Raw genomic sequence first — 18710 nt, 5'->3', positions numbered from 1 at the left:
AACTCGTGTAAGTACCTTAATTTGACTGCTTGCTCTTGCGAGAACTTGAATCGGTCTTGTCCGGATTCAGAACTGTAGCGTGAAGCTTGAAATAGAATGATTTTACTGAGACGGCAAAGTGTTTCAGTCGCGCTAATACTATCGGTATCGTAACAGGCCCATTATTGAATATTAAATAAAACGTATCACCGCTGCGATTGGAGATTTGCCGTCAATTAGGTGCGAGATATACTCCTCATTGCCTGCCAAATACAGCTCACATCAGCTGGCTCGTGCTATTATATCATCTCTGGTCCTCGACATATCAAGCGTAATTGCAGTTTTACAAATTAAGGTTAACATATTCAAATGAATGTATCTCCGTTTCTATTGCACATATGGCGACAAAGCGATGCCCGTTACATTTCACATCCGATGTCATGTGCACCGCACATCTGCTGGTTTGTACCATGTCAACTCCGGTCTCTGTCAAACCTAGCGAAATTGCTGCTTTACATATTCATGATTAATTATTCAAATCACCGTATCGCCGTTTGCATTGGAGATATGCCGACAATTCGATGCGCGATATACGCCACTTTTGCTGCCAAACACAATGCATATTATCTGGTTTGAGTTATGTAACGTATGGGCGCAGCCAAACTCAGCGTATTTGCAATTATGCATTTTCAGGCGAAATATTCAAATATTACATATTCAAATGAACGTATCTTGGTTTCCATGTCGCCTATTAGATGCGCAGAATACTCCACATATGATGCCAAATCAGCCGGTCTGTGCTATGTGTCAACTCTGAACCCTGTAAAATCCAGCGTAATTGTAGATTTTGTTGTTAATGCTTAAATATTGCATTCAAAGTTTCGCCGCTACTTTTGCACATATGTCGACAATTCCATACGCCTTGTACTCCGCATTTGCTGTAGTTACATTGCCCATCAGCTCGCTTGCGCTGTGTCAACTCTGGTCCCTGCAAAATCCAGCCCAAATGCAATTTTGTATGTTCAGGCTTAAATATTCAAATCAACGTGACTCCGATTCCATAGCACATATCTCGACAATACGATGCGCGTTACATTCCACATTGACTGCCATACGCAGAGCGCTTCATCTGGTTTAAGCCGTGTTAAATCCGGACCGAGTCAAATCCAGCGTATTTGTAGTTTTGCATATTCAAGCCTAGTTATTCAAGTGAAAGTATCTCCGTATCCATTGTAGGTACGTCGACAATAGGATGTACGTAATACTGCACATTTGCTGCCAAATACAGCACACATAAGCCCGTTTGCACACTGTCAAGACTGGACTCGGAGAAATTCAGCGTAATTGCAGTTTTGGATATTAATGCTTACATATTCGAATCAAGGTATCTCCGTTTGTTTTGCAGAAACATAGGCCATGCTATGCGCGTTATATTCCGCATCTGATGCCAAGTACAGTGCACATCATACGGTTTACGCTATGTAAATTCTGGACCCAGCCAGATCCAGCGTAGTTGCAGTTTCGTATATTCAGGATTAAGTATTCAAACCGACGTATCTCCGATTCTATGGCATACATGGCTACAATTAGAGGCTCGTTATACTCCAAATTTGCTGGCAAACACAGTGCACGTTTTTCCGTTTGATGCATGTAAAATCGGGACCCAGCCGAACCCTGCGTATTTGCAGTTTTGCATAATCAGTATTAAATATTCGAACCAACGAATCTCTGGTTCTATGGCACACTTACAGACAATTCGGTGCGCGTTATATTTATCATCTGATGTCACATACAGCGCACATCAGTAGGTTAGAGTTATGTGCGCTCTTGTCCCTGTCAAATACACCATAATTGCAATTTAGCATATTCATGCTTGAATATCGAGAGCAACGTATCTCCGTTTCTGTGGCAGATATGACGACAATTCGGTGAGCGTTATGCTCCTGATTTGCTGGTGAGCACAGAGCACATCTTCCGATTCTATCATCTCTTCTGTCTTACGTCTTCTCTGGTCACTGACAGATTCAGCGTAACTGCTGTTTTGCATATTCATGCCTAAATGTTCAAACCAACGTATCAGCGCTGCTATTGGATACATATCGCAAATGCGATGCGCGCTATACTCCACAATTTCAGCCAAATACAGTACTTATGCGCTTTGCTCTACGTCGACTCTGGTTCCTGTTATATGCAGTGTAATTGTAGTTTCGCAGATTCAGACTCAAGAATTCAACTCTACGTTTCTCGGTTGCTATTGCTGATATGTCGACAATTCGATGTGCCTGGTACTCCACATTTCTTGCCAACTACATCGCTTACCAGCCAGTTTGCGCTATATCCACACTGGTCCCAGGCAGATCATGCATATATATGTCGGAGATGAAAGAACACCGGAACCTTCCCTTCGGAATTTTGGGAAGACTCCTAGTACTGTAATTTAGATTTCACCATAGCCGTATTATGAAACTGTTGTCATTCGATCCGACTGTACTTATTTGAGATTTATGATAGTGAGCTCGGGCTCGAGGCGACAACCAGTCGCCGAACGTAGTCGCGGTCAAGGGATAAACGTTTTGTCTAACAAAGGCATGAAGTAACGCTATAGCTCTCCTTAAAAGAAATACTTGGGACGGGGCACGACGGTAAGCATTTCAACGATTTCAGTCCCGTGGCTCGCCACACGCAGACTCTATTCTTTGAGTAAGATGATTACCAGATGTCGACACGTCTCGACAGTATATGTTCAGCTAGCCCGAGGACCGGCTATGAATCTTAAGATTTGTTTAACTAAAGTCCTTCAAACCGACAAACAGTCCTCGTTCCAACTACGAGAAAATGGGAGAAATCTATTTTTCTCACGAACGACGCTACCTCTTCTCGAAGCTCTTAAGGGCGGCTAGCACCCTTCCCTAACCACCAGCATGGAAATTGACCAATTAGCAGTAACGCCAATTTCCCTCACTTTCCGAACGAAGAATTTTCTCCACGAATCCGATGATTTCGTGCCCTTAGGCACACCCATCATAGTTTTCCTCGACAGCGTTACCGTGACGGAGAAACACTCTCCCGTACGATCACGACGACGATTCAAGTAACCCTCTGATACGTAATGATTGCCCCATGCATTAACATTGAGTACAACTTAGACGCTAAAGAAAAGTAGAGTTCGTCATCCCGTTGACCGCTGATTCGTTATTGAGCCTAGGATCATTGTCATTAGCTTCCCGAGTATCTAATTATCGCGATTACTTGTCCAATTCCATCATAGTCATATTTGCACTAGTAAATATCACCTCTATTGCATAATCATCACGTCTAGCGCCAATAGGGATTCGTTTCACGTCCTTAACCCTAACTCTAATTTTGACGCCAACCCGACATCTGAAGTGGGATCAGTGCCGACTATAACAGTGCTAGAACTTAAGACCATCGTGCGCAAGTAATTCAGTCGCTAGTGCAAAGATCGAGTGTGAAACCTAACAATTTTTCGCTACCACGTTTTAACCCTTAAAATCGCGTGCTCCGACTCCGCTGCATGGGGCGCAGCTGCCAACCTGATTATGGAGGGAAACTATGATTTCAATAACGAGTGGCGAGTCGACTCGTGCGTACTGGAAGCATCAACGGATAGATCAAGTCATCTGGGTGAATCGTTTCCATTTTACTCCGATTCGGGAGCAGAGCGTTCACTAATTAAAGAGTCCACGGCCTCGGCATTTTCTGACAAAGGAATGACTGACATATTAGTAATGCGAGGAGTAGGGAATACCTGTATTAAACAAATGCCAACCATTTGTTCATCGTGTGTATTAATGATTTTTACATCGAAGATAATTTCTCATGTCCTTCCTGATAGTTATTTAAAATATGATATCGCGATTTGTTGCGGAACTCTAAGTCTGGGTTTTGACGTAACATTACACAAAATAGCCTCGCTATGTGTAAAACAAAAATAATTAATGTCTGTAATGAAACCACTGCAAACGAGATCGTCGTTAATGAAGTTGACACTGATGTACATGGTAATAATAAAAGTCGATCAATTTCTCTTCTCGTCAAATTCAAAGATTCATTCGTTACGGGTTTCCTACGTATTCGCGCAAATACAGGCCGGTTAGAAATACGATTAATTGATCCTAACACCACCGTACGAGGAAGTTCTTATAGACTTACCGAGGAGAAGCGAAGAGCGGTACGTGAGAAAACGTGCGTTTAAATTAATGCAACGATCATAAGGCCTAGTAATTCGCCATTTGCGAGCCCTACGTAACTCGTGAAGAAGAAAAACGGCTCAGATAGATTATGAGCAGGTTCCCGAGAGCTAAGTCAAAATATGGTCGCGGATCGGTACCCTTTACTCCTTATTGCGGATCAAGTCGCGAGATTGCAAGAGGCGAGATACTTTATTAGCCTGGACATGGTCAACGGGTTTCACCAAATTCCTATTTATCCTAATTCAGCTGAGTATACAGCGTTCGTTACCCCCGACAGATAATATGAATAGATATCGATGCCGTTTGGACTGAAAAATTGCACCGTCCGTCTTTCGGAGGGCCATTCGCAACGCCCCAGGCGACCTCGCTCATTCGTACGTTGTTATTTATTTCGATAATGTCCTAATTATTGCCGACTCGATAGATCAAGCTTTAGAAAGATTGAAACACCGTCTTAGATACCCTCGTAAAAGCCGGATTCTCTTTTAGCTTTGCGAAACGTTCTCTCAAGGACATCGGTGCTCTATTTGAGATATGTAATTCATAACGGAGGAGTTCGTCCCGACCCGGGTAAAATACACACCTTAAGTTCTTTACCTGTGCCAACGACCGTCACACAGTTCATCCCAAAATTCTCACAGATGAGGAAACTACGCGCTCATCCCTGTACGCGCTCATCTCAGATAACAGAAATAAAACTTGGACAGATAGACACGAAAAAATAAGACAACAGGTAGTTTCCGTCCTGACCGACGCGCCGGTGCTAATGACATTCAACCCCAATTACCCGATAGAACTACCTACTGATGCTAGCTCGGAGAGTTACGGGGCGATTTTGACGCATCAAGCCGAAGGTAAGAACAAGGTAATAGAGTATTACAATAATACAACCAGCCCCGCGGAATCCAGATATCACTCCTATGAACTCGAAACATTAGCTATCGTAAACGCCGTAAAACATTTCCGTCACTATCTACATGGACGGAAATTTCTTGTCGTCACGGATTGCAACTCGTAGAAAGCGCTGAGTAATAAAGTACATTTAAATGACAGGGACCAGAGGTGATGGACTTACTTGCAGACTTTTATTTATGAATTTATGTATCGGGAAAGTAAACGGACGGCTCACGTAGATTTCTTTTCGCGAAACCGCACAGGCGTTGACCCTATTAAATTCGACAAAATCAAAGAGAAAATAGTTAATCTGGCAGAAATTTCGGAAGATTGCCTGTTAGCGGAACAACGTCGTGATTCTCAAATCTTGGAAATCGTCAATGAATTGCAAAACGATGGGCTAGCGGGAGACATCGCGAATACATACGAATTAAGGTCCGGTACTATTTACCGTAGGATACAAAGAAACGGCAGGACTCTCTGTTTACCTATAGTCCCAAGTGGTTTTAGATGGTCTGTTATTAACCGTGTGCACCAGTCAATTATGCAGTAAGGTTGGGAGAAACTATACGAATATTACTGTTTCGAAGTGATGGCGAAGTACGTTCGCCGATTCATTGAGAACTGTCATGCTTGTCAAGATTCGAAAGCTAGTTTAGGTAAGGTACAAGCCGAACTGCATCCTATACCTAAGACCAGCATACACTGACATACGGTCCACATGGACATAACAGGCAAGTTGAATGGTAAAAGCGATTCAAAGGAGCACGTCATTGTTTTGATCGACGTCTCCACTAAATTCGTATACCTGCATCATACTCGTAAGATAGATTCCCTTAACACCATTAAAGCGCTTAAATCCGCTATATTTTTATTCGGGAGGCCCTGCCAGATAATAGCAGATTAGGGAATATGTTTTAAGGGTAAGGAATTTCGAGAATTCTGCGAAAGCAAACGAATTAAAGTTCACTTGATAGCGACCGGTGCTAGTAGAGCCAAGGGACAGGTAGAGCGTGTTACGGGTGCGTTGAAAATTATGTTCACGGTAGTGGAAACGACCGGGCGGCCGTGGCAAGACGCGATTGGGGAAATACAGTTGGCTTTGAATTGCACCACCAACCGCGTGACAAACTCAAGCTCATTTGAACTACTAATAGGTAGAACGACAAGACCGTACGATCTGTTGTTACCCGATAACATCAAAAGTATCGATATCTCCAATATAAGACGACAGGCAATAAAGGGGATGGAAACTAGTGCTAGGTATGATGAGGATGGATTTGACAAAATTAAAGCTAAAGCGGTTAGGTTTAACCTCGGTGATTTCGTATTACGCAAAATGAGGAACGAAATCAAACCAAATTAGATCCAAAATTTAGAGGTCCATTTGTAATAGCAGAAGTTTTGAAAGGAGGCATGTATATCTTAAAGGTATTAAACGGTAAGCGATCGTTCAAGTACAGTCACGACATGTTGAGGAAAATGCCAGATGGTTGCACCCCTGCCGAGTTGGATGTCTGTAGTGAAGGCCATAACAGTGGCCATGACGATATGAGTACTTCGATCTCGGAAGATTAGTAGCACTATGCTAATAACACCCGGCAGGGGAAGTTCGCACGCTTTTCATTTCATGGTAACAGTGTGATAAAGCTCAGAGAGAACGTGTGATGTGGCTCACACACTTTTCATGGTAACAGTGTGATAAAGCTCAGAAAGAACGTGTGATGTGGCTCACACGCTTTTCATGGTAACAGTGTGATAAAGCTCAGAAAGAACGTGTAATGTGGCTCACACGCTTTTCATGGTAACAGTATGATAAGGCTCAGTGAGAACATGCGATGTGGCTCACACGCTTTTCATGGTAACAGTATGATAAGGCTCAGTGAGAACATGCAATGCGACTTGCATGCTTTTCGGGGTGACAATATGATAAGACTCAGTGAGACCGTGGAACGAAGCTCTATGTGCTCATACGATCTAGAAGACCGAGATCCTTTGGAGTGCGAAATCGAAAATGGTCCATCATGCCGTTACGATCCGACTGATAACCTGCAGGATGCAACTATCACATTGGATACTAAGTATAACGCTACTAATTTTCATAATCTTTTATTTTTTTGCTGCCAAATCCCCGAACAGGATTTGTTGCTACACTGGACCCTTGCCTTATTGGAACATCTAGTTAAATTGTGAATAATGTTAATTGTATCGAGTCTAATGTTAGGAAACTCAATATTTTAGTTACACACGAGGACGCGTGATAGTCAGAATGGCCGTGTCGGAGATGAAAGAACACCTGAAACTTCCCTCCGGAACTTTGGGAAGACCCCTAGTACTGTAATTTAGACTTCACCATAGCCGTATTATGAAACTGTTGTCATTCAATCCGACTGTACTTATTTGAGATGAGGTAACGTGCGTGATAGGTATAGAAGAATCACTCGGTATTTTTTAACAATAACTGTTTATTTGCTTGTGTTCGTGATATACACTAGCGCGCCGAAAGCACGGTACAATTATCGATTCAAGATTACAAGTTCAAGCTCGGCGTGATACTTTACGCGGTGGTTCGAGTCGAGACGATTGCACATACGTCGAGAGATTCAGATTCGCTATTACGTACGACTGCGGACGAACAATCCAGAAGGCGTCTTCCAACTTGCCTCGCGGCTCGCGATAGAACAGAATGAATTTGTGTCGCGATGATGCTCCTTAGGAAAACTATGTTTGGATGTGTCTAAGGATACGGGATCATCGGATTCGTTAAGAAAAGTGTTAGTTCAGAGAGTGAGGGAAAGGGACGTCGCTGTTAATTGGCAAAATTGTGAGTTGGTTGTTGGAAAGGGATGACCGCTGCCCTTGAGAGAAAGTTGCTAGCGAGGAGCGTCGTACATGAGAAGAAGCAGATTTCCCGTAGTGGGTGGTATGTGTAGGGACTACTGAGACAAAGACTATTTGTCCCTTTAGAGAATCTTAGCTGCATGAAACCTAAGATTTATAGCGGGTCCTTAGGCTCGCTGTAAATATTCGGTGAGAGTGTATCTGACAGACATCTGGCAATCATCTGTTCGAAAGGTAGAGTCCTTGTGTAGCGAGGCATAGGACAGAAACCGTTGGGAAGTTTGCTGTCGAGTGCCGCTACAGAGATTTATGATAGTGAGCTCGGACTCGAGGAGACAGTCAGTCGCCGAACGTAGTCGCGGTCAAGGGATGAACGTTTTGTCTAACAAAGGCATGAAGTAACTCTATAGCTCTCCTTAAAAGGAATACTTGGGACGGGGCACGACGGTAAGCATTTCAACGATTTCTGTCCCGTGGCTCGCCACACGCAGACTCCATTATTTGAGTAAATACATGAGCAGCTAGTACGAGGACCCGCTATAAACCTTAAGATTTGTTTAACTAAAGTCCTTCAAACCGACAAACAGTCCTCGTTCCAACTACGAGAAAATAGGAGAAATCTATGTTTCTCACGATCGACGCTTCCTCTTCTCGAACTCTGTGAAAAGATATAGAATGGATTCGGAAATACAAAAAATTCCCTTTATTTAGCACACAACTGTTATACATATATCTTATACTCTTAAGACCTCAAAAACCTACTCGCACGCACGCTTGTTGTCAACCGACTCTTCCAGATACTTCTAACGACTGGCTCTTGTCTTTTGTCTCAACCAAGACCCGGACGTCCTCTGACGGTTACACACACATTCACATGTACAGTGTAAATGTATCATATTCCCAACAATATCTTATACTCTAAAGACCTCGAAATCCTACTCGCACGCACGCTTGTTGCCAACCGACTCTTCCAGATACTTGGAACGACTGACTCTTGTCTTTTGTCCCAACTAAGGCCTGGACGTCCTCTAACGCTTACACGCACATTGTCATGTACAGTTTAAATGTATCATGTTCCTAACAGCCACGAAATAAGGTTATCGATCTCGATAACCTTATTTCTGTTAGGATAATCGGGGTGGTTCAATTAAGTATACACTGATTTAACAGGTATAAATTACAGTTCATTCAAACAACTTGACTAGAGAAATATAAACTGCTAGAGCATAATTAGAAACGTGACGCTAGGCAAATGCCTCAGCGATCAACAGCTACAGGACGTCGAAGACCTTATGACAAACACCCCCAGACACGGGACGCTAGGATACCGACATTGCCTGGCGAAAATCGATCGTTTTTCGCGTTAGAACGAAGCCGTTCCCATCGCCGACATGGAGGCGGCAACCGTTGCTTCAGCCCTCCTTTCCACGTGGATATTCCGTTTCGACGTACCTTTAAGGATAAGGACCGATCAAGGACGCCAGTTCGAATCAAACTTATTTAACGAATTATGCCTGTTCCTCGGCATTAGGCATTTACGAACGACAGCCTATCACCCCGTGACCAACAGGATGGTAGATCGCCTGCCCCGACAACTAAAAGCAGCAATCAAATGCCACGATACGAGCCACTGTGTAGAAATCTTGCCAATAGTTTTATTGGGCATACGAACAGTTATTACGGACGTGAAAACGACGACAGCCGAAATGGTTTATGGCACCGGCATATGATTGCCGGCAGAATTCTGTGTACCAACGAAGCAACAGGCCAAGTCGAAATACGGAAGCCGTCTAAAACTACGAATAGAAAAGATCAGGCCTCATCCGATTACGCAAAACGGCGAAAAAGAAACCTCCGTGTTCCACTCGAATCATCGTCTTACGTATTTCTACGTCACGATTACATCGGAAACCTCTTACAGCCACCCTACGGCGGACCGCATCAATTTATATCGAGAGCAAAGAGGATCATTGCGATTGAAGTTAGCAACAAGAACGTAATCGTACCTTTAGACCGTCCAAAACGCGTGAATTTTTATTGCACGATAACATTGAACACCATTACAGCGAAAATCGCGAAGCAATAATACCACCTGATGTTTGAAACGAGCAAAACGAAGACGACTCAGGAATTCATCACTCCAGGCGCTCGGGCAGAAAAGTTCGCTTCCCTGATCGTTCCCAGCCAGGCCGTCGTAAGCTAATCCGTAAGATCTACCAGCGACATAAATATAAGTCGGAGATGAAAGAACAAAGGAACCTTCCGTTTGAAATTTTGGGAAAATCCCGTAACATTGTAATCTAGATTCTACCATAGCTGTAATTCAACAATTGTAGCCATCCAGTCCGATTGTAATTGTTCGAAACTTGTGATACTGCACTTGTCCTCGAGGCGACAACCAGTCACCGAACGTAGCCGCGGTCAAGGGATGAACGTTTTTTCTAATAAAGGCATGGAGTAATTCTATAGCTGTCCTTAAATGAAATAATCGTAGCGGCACGTGACAGTAAAGATTCCAACGGTTTCTGTCCCGTGTCTCGCCACACGCAGACTCTATCCGTCGGATAAGATGATTGCCAGATGTCAACTCATCTCAACAGTATATGTTTAGCTAGCCTGAGGACCCATTATAAACCTTAAGATTTAGTTAATTAAAGTCCTTAACAGTCCTAAACAGGCAAACAGTCTTTGTTCCAACTACGGGATGATAGGTGAAATCTATTTTTCCACGGACGACGCTTCCCGCTAGTGTCACGTAAAAATATAGAGAAATTTTATAAGGAAGAAGAAGACTTTATTTTCACTTGGTTTATACAAGTATAAGACACTTCCGAGCTCTAGCCGTGACCGTACGAGAGTGAGTCTCTTGCAATCTTTTTACATTCGGTCATCTGTTCTCTCATTATCCCCACTACCCTGTAGGCGTACGTGACCGTTGCTACGCTTCTGGAACATTTGGTGGAAGGACCGTTAGGCCATAAATGAATCCTCAGGTACTCCGCCAATATACATTGTCGCCAAGGTCGCCATGTGTTTCTCTCGTCGGTCCATCGGGTTCGAATTATGCCGACCGGGACACCATCCTGCCCGCGGTATGTGTGTGTGTCCTGGTCTCTGATGTGATTTACGTTACATACCTCCCTTCTTAGATTGATTTTGGTCCTCCAAAATCTCAGTGTTTCTTCAGGATTGTTTTATGGAGGCTAATTGGCTAAAAAGTGTGTTTTCGTCTTTGTCTTAATCAACAAGACAAAACAAAAACAAAGTGCATAACTGCTACTTATGGAGAAGGTGAAGACCGTCCTGGAAAATAAGGTTTAATACGATTACCATGTATTTTCCTAATCGAGTCATTCACCATTATTTCGTAATAAGGGGTTTTTACTTTTTCAATGGTGTATGGCCCTAGCCGTTCAGTATCTAACTTGTGTTTTTTATGATCATTATGAACTAATATTAAATCTTCTTCTCTAAAAATGGATTGAGGTTTAATAATTTTTTTTCTTTGATCTCTTTGGTATCTTTGTTTACTCTTCATTAGAGTTTCCCTGGCTTTAAGTAGCTTGGCATCCCATTCTCGTTTCCTGAAGCTGACCTCATCAGCGTATGTTCTTTGCGGATTTTGGGATATGGTAGATGGGAGATTGGCCTTGTGTCCAAATGTTAGTTCGAAAGGGGTATATCCAGTGGCATCATGAACCATAGTGTTATATGCTAGACACACAAAATTTAGGTTTTGATCCCATTCTGTTTCATTATCGTTTTGTATAGCTTTTAACATGTCGGATATTACAGCATGTGTTCGTTCTAGGCTTCCGTTGGATTGTGGATGGAATGAGGTGGTTTTTATGTGTTTGATCCTAAATGCTTCTTCGTATCGTTGCATTAGCTCGCTAATGAAACTTTGTCCTCTGTCAGTTAATATACGTTTCGGTGCGGAGAATATATAAATGTAATGATTCAATAAAGCATTCCAGATTGATTGGGTCTGTTGTGTTTTTAGGGGCACAAGTATTAAATATTTGGTTAGTTCATCGTGTATAGAGAGAATGTATTGGTTTCCTATCTTGGTCTTTTTCAACGGGCCTATCACATCCATAGCGATTTTGTCGTTAGATTCTAACGGGGTGTCGGTTATCTGTGGTTCCTCCTTTCCTCTTATCCGAGTAGTCTTTGATGTTTGACATGTCGCGCAAGTTCCTATTCTGCTTTTTATTCTGTCTATTAGGTGTGGGATATGATATTTGCCTCGGATTCTGTCGTACGTCTTTTGTATTCCGGGATGTCCTACCAAGTCATGATTTTCTTTTAGTACTTGTTCTATTTCCTCTTCGCTTAAACTCTGTATTGGTTCGTAAGCAAATTCTATGTCGTCGCGTTGGTCATTGAAAAATAAAAGAAATCTTTTTATGTGTGCTTTGTCTTGTGCGTTTAAGTTATTGTCTCCTATTCCTATCTTTCTATTTGTTTTAAGTATGTCTGATATTTTCTGTAACCATACGGTTTCATCATATGGGCCCAGATATGGTTTCGTTAATTGGAAAAAGTTGTCTTTGTTAGATGTTAGTTTCAATAATTTTGGTATTTCTTCTGATTTTTCCCAGTCTCTGAATTGTCTTAATAAAACGTCAGTTTGTGTTATCGCGTGTACTCTGGATAGGGTGTCAGCGGCTACGTTTTCCTTTCCTTTTACGTACTCTATATCGTATTCCTCTAATCTCAATCTCCATCGAATCAATCGACTAGAGGGGTCCTTGCAGTTGTGCAGCCATTTAAGGGCTTGGTGGTCTGTTTGAATTTTGAATTTGCGGCCTAGTAAATATTGCCTAAATCTTCTAACTGCCCAAACGATGGCCAATAATTCTTTTTCCGTCGTAGTATAATTTCGTTCAGGGGGGTTTAATGTCCTTGAAATGAAGCAACAAGGGTGTCCGTCTTGTGAAAGGATGGCTCCTAGACCTTCATTACTGGCGTCCGTTGTTAACGTAAATGTTTTCGTATAGTCGGGGTATTTTAGTACTCGTGCTTGGCATAGTCTTTCTTTTAATGTATCAAAGCTAAGTTGTGTTTTCTCAGTCCAGTGGAATTGTATGTCTTTCTTAGTTAGTTCCGTTAACGGTTTGGCAATTTTCGAGAAATTCTTAATAAATTTTCTATAGCATCCGGCTAACCCAAGGAACGATTTTACATCCGTAGGATTTTTGGGTAGTTTGAAGTTCTTTACTGCGTCTATCTTTTCAGGGTTAGGTTTTACTCCGTTTGCTGTCACTAAGTGTCCTAAATATTCCAATTCGGGTTTTAGGAATTCACATTTATCCGGTTGTACTTTTAGACCTACTTCCCTGAGTCTTTGGAGTATAATGGCTAGGTTTTTATTATGTTCTCTATCGATTGCCCGAATATAATGATATCATCGAGATAGACGAAACAATGATTATTAATTAAACCTCTTAACGCGGTGTTCATCATTCTTTGAAAGGTAGCGGGTGCGTTCTTTAGCCCGAATGGCATTCTGTTATAGTGGAAGTGCCCTTGTGGTGTGCTAAATGCAGTGTACTTCCTCGAATTCTCATCCATGGGTATTTGGTGGAATCCCGAGGATAAGTCTAAAGCGGAGAAATATTTTGCGTTCCCTAGTTGCGATAGTATATCGTCAATGTCGGGTAATGGATATGCGTCTTGGTCCGTTAATTCGTTTAACTTCCGAAAGTCAATCACTATTCGCCACTTTTGTTTCCCCGACGCGTCGATTTTCTTTGGAACGACCCAGACGGGAGAGTTATAGGGAGAGTCGGAGGGTTCTATAATCTTTCTGTCTAACATTTCCGTCATTTGTTTGTTTATTTCGATTTTATGGTGTTCGGGAGGACGGTAGGATTTTACGTTGATGATTTTATCTTCTTTAAATGTAATGGAATGTTTAGCAAGAGATGTACACGGTAATGTTTCGCTGTCTAAATTAAATACATCCATGTAATAGAGAAGAATCTTTTCTACAGGTTCTCTGAGAGGTTTTTCTATGTGCGATAGTCGAATCGAAGATTTCAATTTTTGGATTTGATCTATGGTATTTGTATTTTCGATAATGTTAGAAACTTGAATTGAAGACTTACCACCATTTATAAAGCACACTGGCGTTGGCTTCCCTTCGAGGTATATAATTTTTTGAATGGTTTCTCCTGGTGCAAGGGTTGATTCTTGTTGCAGCAGAAGGGTGTTGTTATCTAATTTCAATGTTTCGTTGGAGAGTTCGAATCGATATTGATTCAAACCGGGTAAGCCTAATATGCCATCTTCTATAATTGGGAAATCGTCATCTATTAAAGAGAAGTCTATCTTTTTGTCGAACAAATTCAACTTGACTTTGGAATTAGATTCGTATTCGGAATGTCCCATGGAGAATTTCTTTGTGTCTGGTATTGTTGTCTTTCCTGGGTAGCATCTTTGTTTAAGCAAGTTGATTCCTGCCCCGGAGTCAACGAGAAATCGCAATCCTGGTCGTCCTGGTAATTGTAATAGTATTGTGGGTAATCTTCCTGAGGTAGCATTGTTAATTCCGATTGTTCTTGAACGTGGTTTATTCCTGGAGGGGCTTTTCTTTGAGGCGGTATCCGAAAATTTTGGCATTGATTGGGAAGGTGTCCCAATCGATTGCATTTGGGACATTTCGCTTGCGTCCTTTCGCTTAATGGTCTGTTCCCAAACTTCGTAAAATTGTTCGTAAAATTGGTAGAGTATTTTGTGTGAGTGGAGTTTTATTATTTGTGTTACTTGTAATAGCGAAGCGATTGTCTACTGGATGAGAAGCCTGGTTACGATAAAATGGCGGGGCGGTTGTCTGTCGCGTCATCTGTCTGCGAGAGCTGTGCTCGCGAAAGTATCTTTCCATATTCATTGCTTTCTTTTCTGCTTCGATGAGATTTGGGGGGAGATTAGCCATTAGCGCCTGCCCTATTTCTGGACGAAGGCCTCTTACATAGTCGGTCACAGAGTCCATGTATAGTTGCTCGTTCATCACCCGTCGAGTTAGTTCGTCTCTATACTCGTTGGTAATGCTGTGTTGGAGTTTGTTAAAAACGCTTCGAAATCTGATGTTATAGTTTTGCACGCTCTCGGTTAATCCTTGCCTCATTCCTCTTAATTCGTCCTGTTGTTCTCTCACTGATACTTGCGCAGCTACATTACGTCTCAATGCTTCGTACAGAGATTCGAATTCGGTAATACGAATATTGCGGATTGCCATTGCGGCTTTTCCTAAATCTTCTCTATTTTAATCATTTTAAGTAATAGTGTTGGTTCGCTACACATCATTCTTACTTCTTGTATTTCATGAATAAAATCCTCCACGTCTATATCATCCTCTCCGTTTAATATCGGAATGCATTTTAATGCACTCTCAGCTTTTAGCTCTGGTTGCGTATATTGTTCAGGAAAAGTCCTTTCCCAGGATGGTTGAGGTGGTGTTTGAAGTAATGGGCGAGGTTCTCGAAGGACCGATAGATCTTTAGCGGTGTGGGTTACTTCGTCTACGGTTATTAGGGAACTGGCCTCCGATACATTTCCCGTTTTTGTTTTTGCTACAACTTCATCCATACGCAGTGTAAGCATACTCATTTGTTGGGTCAGTCTCTCATTCTGCTTCTGCATTGCATCAAGCAAAGCTTTATCTGTTGGGTCTATTCCGCTGTTAGTTAAAGCGGCGCTAACAGTTCCGGTTCTGTCTTCTCGTGGCGTTGCCATTGTTATACTAATTGTGCTGTCTGTTCTCAATCTGTATTTGACAAAAGAATCCAGGGCTTGCTCACCTTGATCGTTTAACCTGTAGGAAAGGTTCCTTTGCGGTGTTCCTTTGTCGAAACGTCGAAAGTGTCTGCTCTGTTACAGTGGTCCGCTGATCCTCAATCTTCAAAGTTGACCGTAGCCCGAAATGCGTAATTTCGTTTTCTTGAAGTTGATGGATCCTGGCAGGATCGCCAAAATGTCACGTAAAAATAAAGAGAAATTTTATAAGGAAGAAGAAGACATTATTTTCACTTGGTTTATACAAGTATAAGACACTTCCGAACTCTAGCCGTGTTCGTACGAGAGTGAGTCCCTACAATCTTTTTACTTTCGGTCATCTGTTCTCTCATTATCCCCACTACCCTGTAGGCGTACGTGACCGTTGCTACGCTTCTGGAACATTTGGTGGAAGGACCGTTGGGCCATAAATGAATCCTCAGGTACTCCGCCAATATACATTGTTGCCAAGGTCGCCATGTGTTCCTCTCGTCGGTCCATCGGGTGCGAAGTATGCCGACCGGGACACCATCCTGCCCGTGGTGTGTGTGTGTGTCCTGGTCTCTGATGTGATTTACGTTACACTAGCAACGTTCCCTCAAGGGCTACTAGCATCCTTCTCTAACCATCAACATGGAAATTGTCCAATTAACGGTAACGTCACTTTCAATCTCTTTCCGAGCGAAGTCATTTCTCCACGTATCCGATGTTCTGGTGCCCTTAGACACACCCATCATAGTTTTCCTCTGCAGCATCATCGTGCCGGAAAATCATTCTCTCGTGAGGTCACATTAGCCAGATACAAAGAGCCTTAACACTCGGTGGATATTCTATGTTTTGACAAAGAGTTTGCTCAGTCCTACCTATACCGCAGATAAGGAAGTATGGTATAACTTGGAATCAGGATGAAAACGAATTCTGTTATCCCGTTGACCGCGGCTTTGTTATTGAACCCAGGATCATTGTCATTCGCTTCTCGAGTACCTAATTACCACGACTACTTGTCAAATTATATATCAATCAAATTTACACTAGTAAATATCTGCTCTATTGCATAACTTCAACGTCTAAACCAAATGAAGTTTCGTTTCGCGCCTCTAACTCTAATCATAATTGAAAAGGTATAGAATGCATTCGGAAATACAAATAATTCCCTTTATTTAGCACACAACTGTTATACATATATCTTATACTCTTAAGACCGCAAAATCCTACTCGCACGCACGCTTGTTGTCAACCGACTCTTCCAGATACTTCTAACGACAGACTCTTGTCTTTTGTCCCAACTAAGGCCTGGACGTCCTCTGACGGTTACACGCACATTTACATGTACAGTTTAAATGTATCATGTTCCCAACACGCCTCCTTACATTTATACTGTACACTTAATTGTATTTACATGCTTTGACGAATTACATAACAGAAACTTTAACACTTATTTATTTACATTTCTCTTAGTTTACATTCATCCATGACCTAAACCTTTCGAATTTCTCTCTACACAGTGCCTTCGTAAAAGTATCCGCAGTATTTTCGTCTGTACTTACTTTAAGTATGTTTATCTTGTTCTCCTTTAAGCATTCGTGAACGTAGTGGTAATGAACTTCAATGTGTTTAGAATTTTTCGTAAAATTTCCGTGCTTTGCTATACTTATCACTCCAGAGTTATCCTCATAAATTTTTACAGGGTTATCGTCTAGATTTACATTGAAGATTTTCATAATTTCCCTAATAGACATTAATTCACTCACCGCTTCCGGTAGAGCTACATACTCTGCATACGTCGAGGCTTTTGTCACATACCTTTGTTTTTTAGACTTCCAACCAATTACATTTCCATACAATCTAATTACATATTCAGAAGTCGATTTCCTATCTAAATGATCTCCTGCCCAATCAGCGTCCACATAACAATCTATCATATTTTTCATTCCTTTTATAATCTAATCTCAAATCTCTAGTCCGGTACAAATATTTCAATATTCACAAAGCATATTTAAAATGTGTCTCATTACAACAATCTTGAAATCTACTCAAATAATTCACACTATAACTTATATCGGGTATGGTATTTACACTAATATACAACAATGCGCCAATTAAATTTTTGTAGCCAATATCCTCTCTATTCTTTGACTTCACCTAAATCTTTCATTTCAAATCTATTAGTTAATAACTTCTTTACCCTTTGTATCTTCCTTTTATTTTTACTACTAATTGGCAAATCTTCTACATACATTAGTAAATAAACAACATTTTCTCCCTCTCCATGTGCATATAGGCACAACTCTATGTTATTCTTCTTAAAACCTAATCTCGTCACATACTTATCAAAACACTCATACCAGTCCCTTGGACTTTCTTTTAACCCATACAGCGCTTTCGATAGTTTACAAACTCTATTCGTTCCGTCCGCATATCCCTTTGGTTGATTTACATATACCTCCGAGGTTACTTCACCATTTAAAAAGGCAGTTTCTACATCCATTTGCTCAATAATTAATCCATTTTGACAACAATATGATAGCAATATCTTGAGGTGATAAGGTGTCGATTAATTCACACAAACACCGGAATATACCTAACTACGTAGTTTATTAGAATATACCCGATGCTTACACTAGTCGTACAATATACTTGCTGTTTCGTTTCGCGGTCGCTAATCGATCGGCGCAAAGAAGTATCGGTTAATTGTCGCTGCTCGAATCTCTCGGTAACTAAGAACGCGTCGCTACCCTGTCCGCTATATTTATATCCGCCGGAGTTGACGACAGGCGTTGGGATTTGAATTTCGAGAATGTTCTCGAAATGTCCCAGCGGGCGCCGAGCTCGCGACCTGTTTACAATTGTTGGTTTTTGGGTAGCTGACTCACGAGCCTATGGTCACGGCAAAAACGACGGATTTGGCCTAATGATCGGAAGCGCCTAAGGTCGATATATCTATAATTAGCTCATGTTTGAGTAAACACGGTTTCTTGTGTAGCAGATTTGCTGGGCAAAAAC

The 18710-nt window shown here is 41.7% G+C and overlaps 2 protein-coding genes across 2 annotated transcripts in view; both read right to left on the bottom strand.

Annotated features, from left to right (window-relative positions):
• The window catches only part of LOC126927377 (uncharacterized), a 402238-nt gene that overhangs the window by 111580 nt on the left and 271948 nt on the right, over nt 1–18710 (bottom strand). The window lies entirely within an intron of this gene.
• LOC126927380 (uncharacterized) lies at nt 14661–15633 on the bottom strand. Its single transcript, XM_050743535.1, has 2 exons — nt 15246–15633; nt 14661–15182 (listed from the first exon to the last, which is right to left on the bottom strand). The coding sequence occupies exons 1-2, from the start codon at nt 15573–15575 to the stop codon at nt 15117–15119; spliced, it is 396 nt and encodes a 131-aa protein (XP_050599492.1). The 5' UTR covers nt 15576–15633; the 3' UTR covers nt 14661–15116.

Source organism: Bombus affinis, unplaced genomic scaffold (genome assembly GCF_024516045.1).
Source record: "Bombus affinis isolate iyBomAffi1 unplaced genomic scaffold, iyBomAffi1.2 ctg00000088.1, whole genome shotgun sequence".
Taxonomy (NCBI): Eukaryota; Metazoa; Arthropoda; class Insecta; order Hymenoptera; family Apidae; genus Bombus; species Bombus affinis.
Note: the sequence above shows the minus strand (reverse complement) of the source record. Positions and strands in the feature narration are given on the sequence as shown.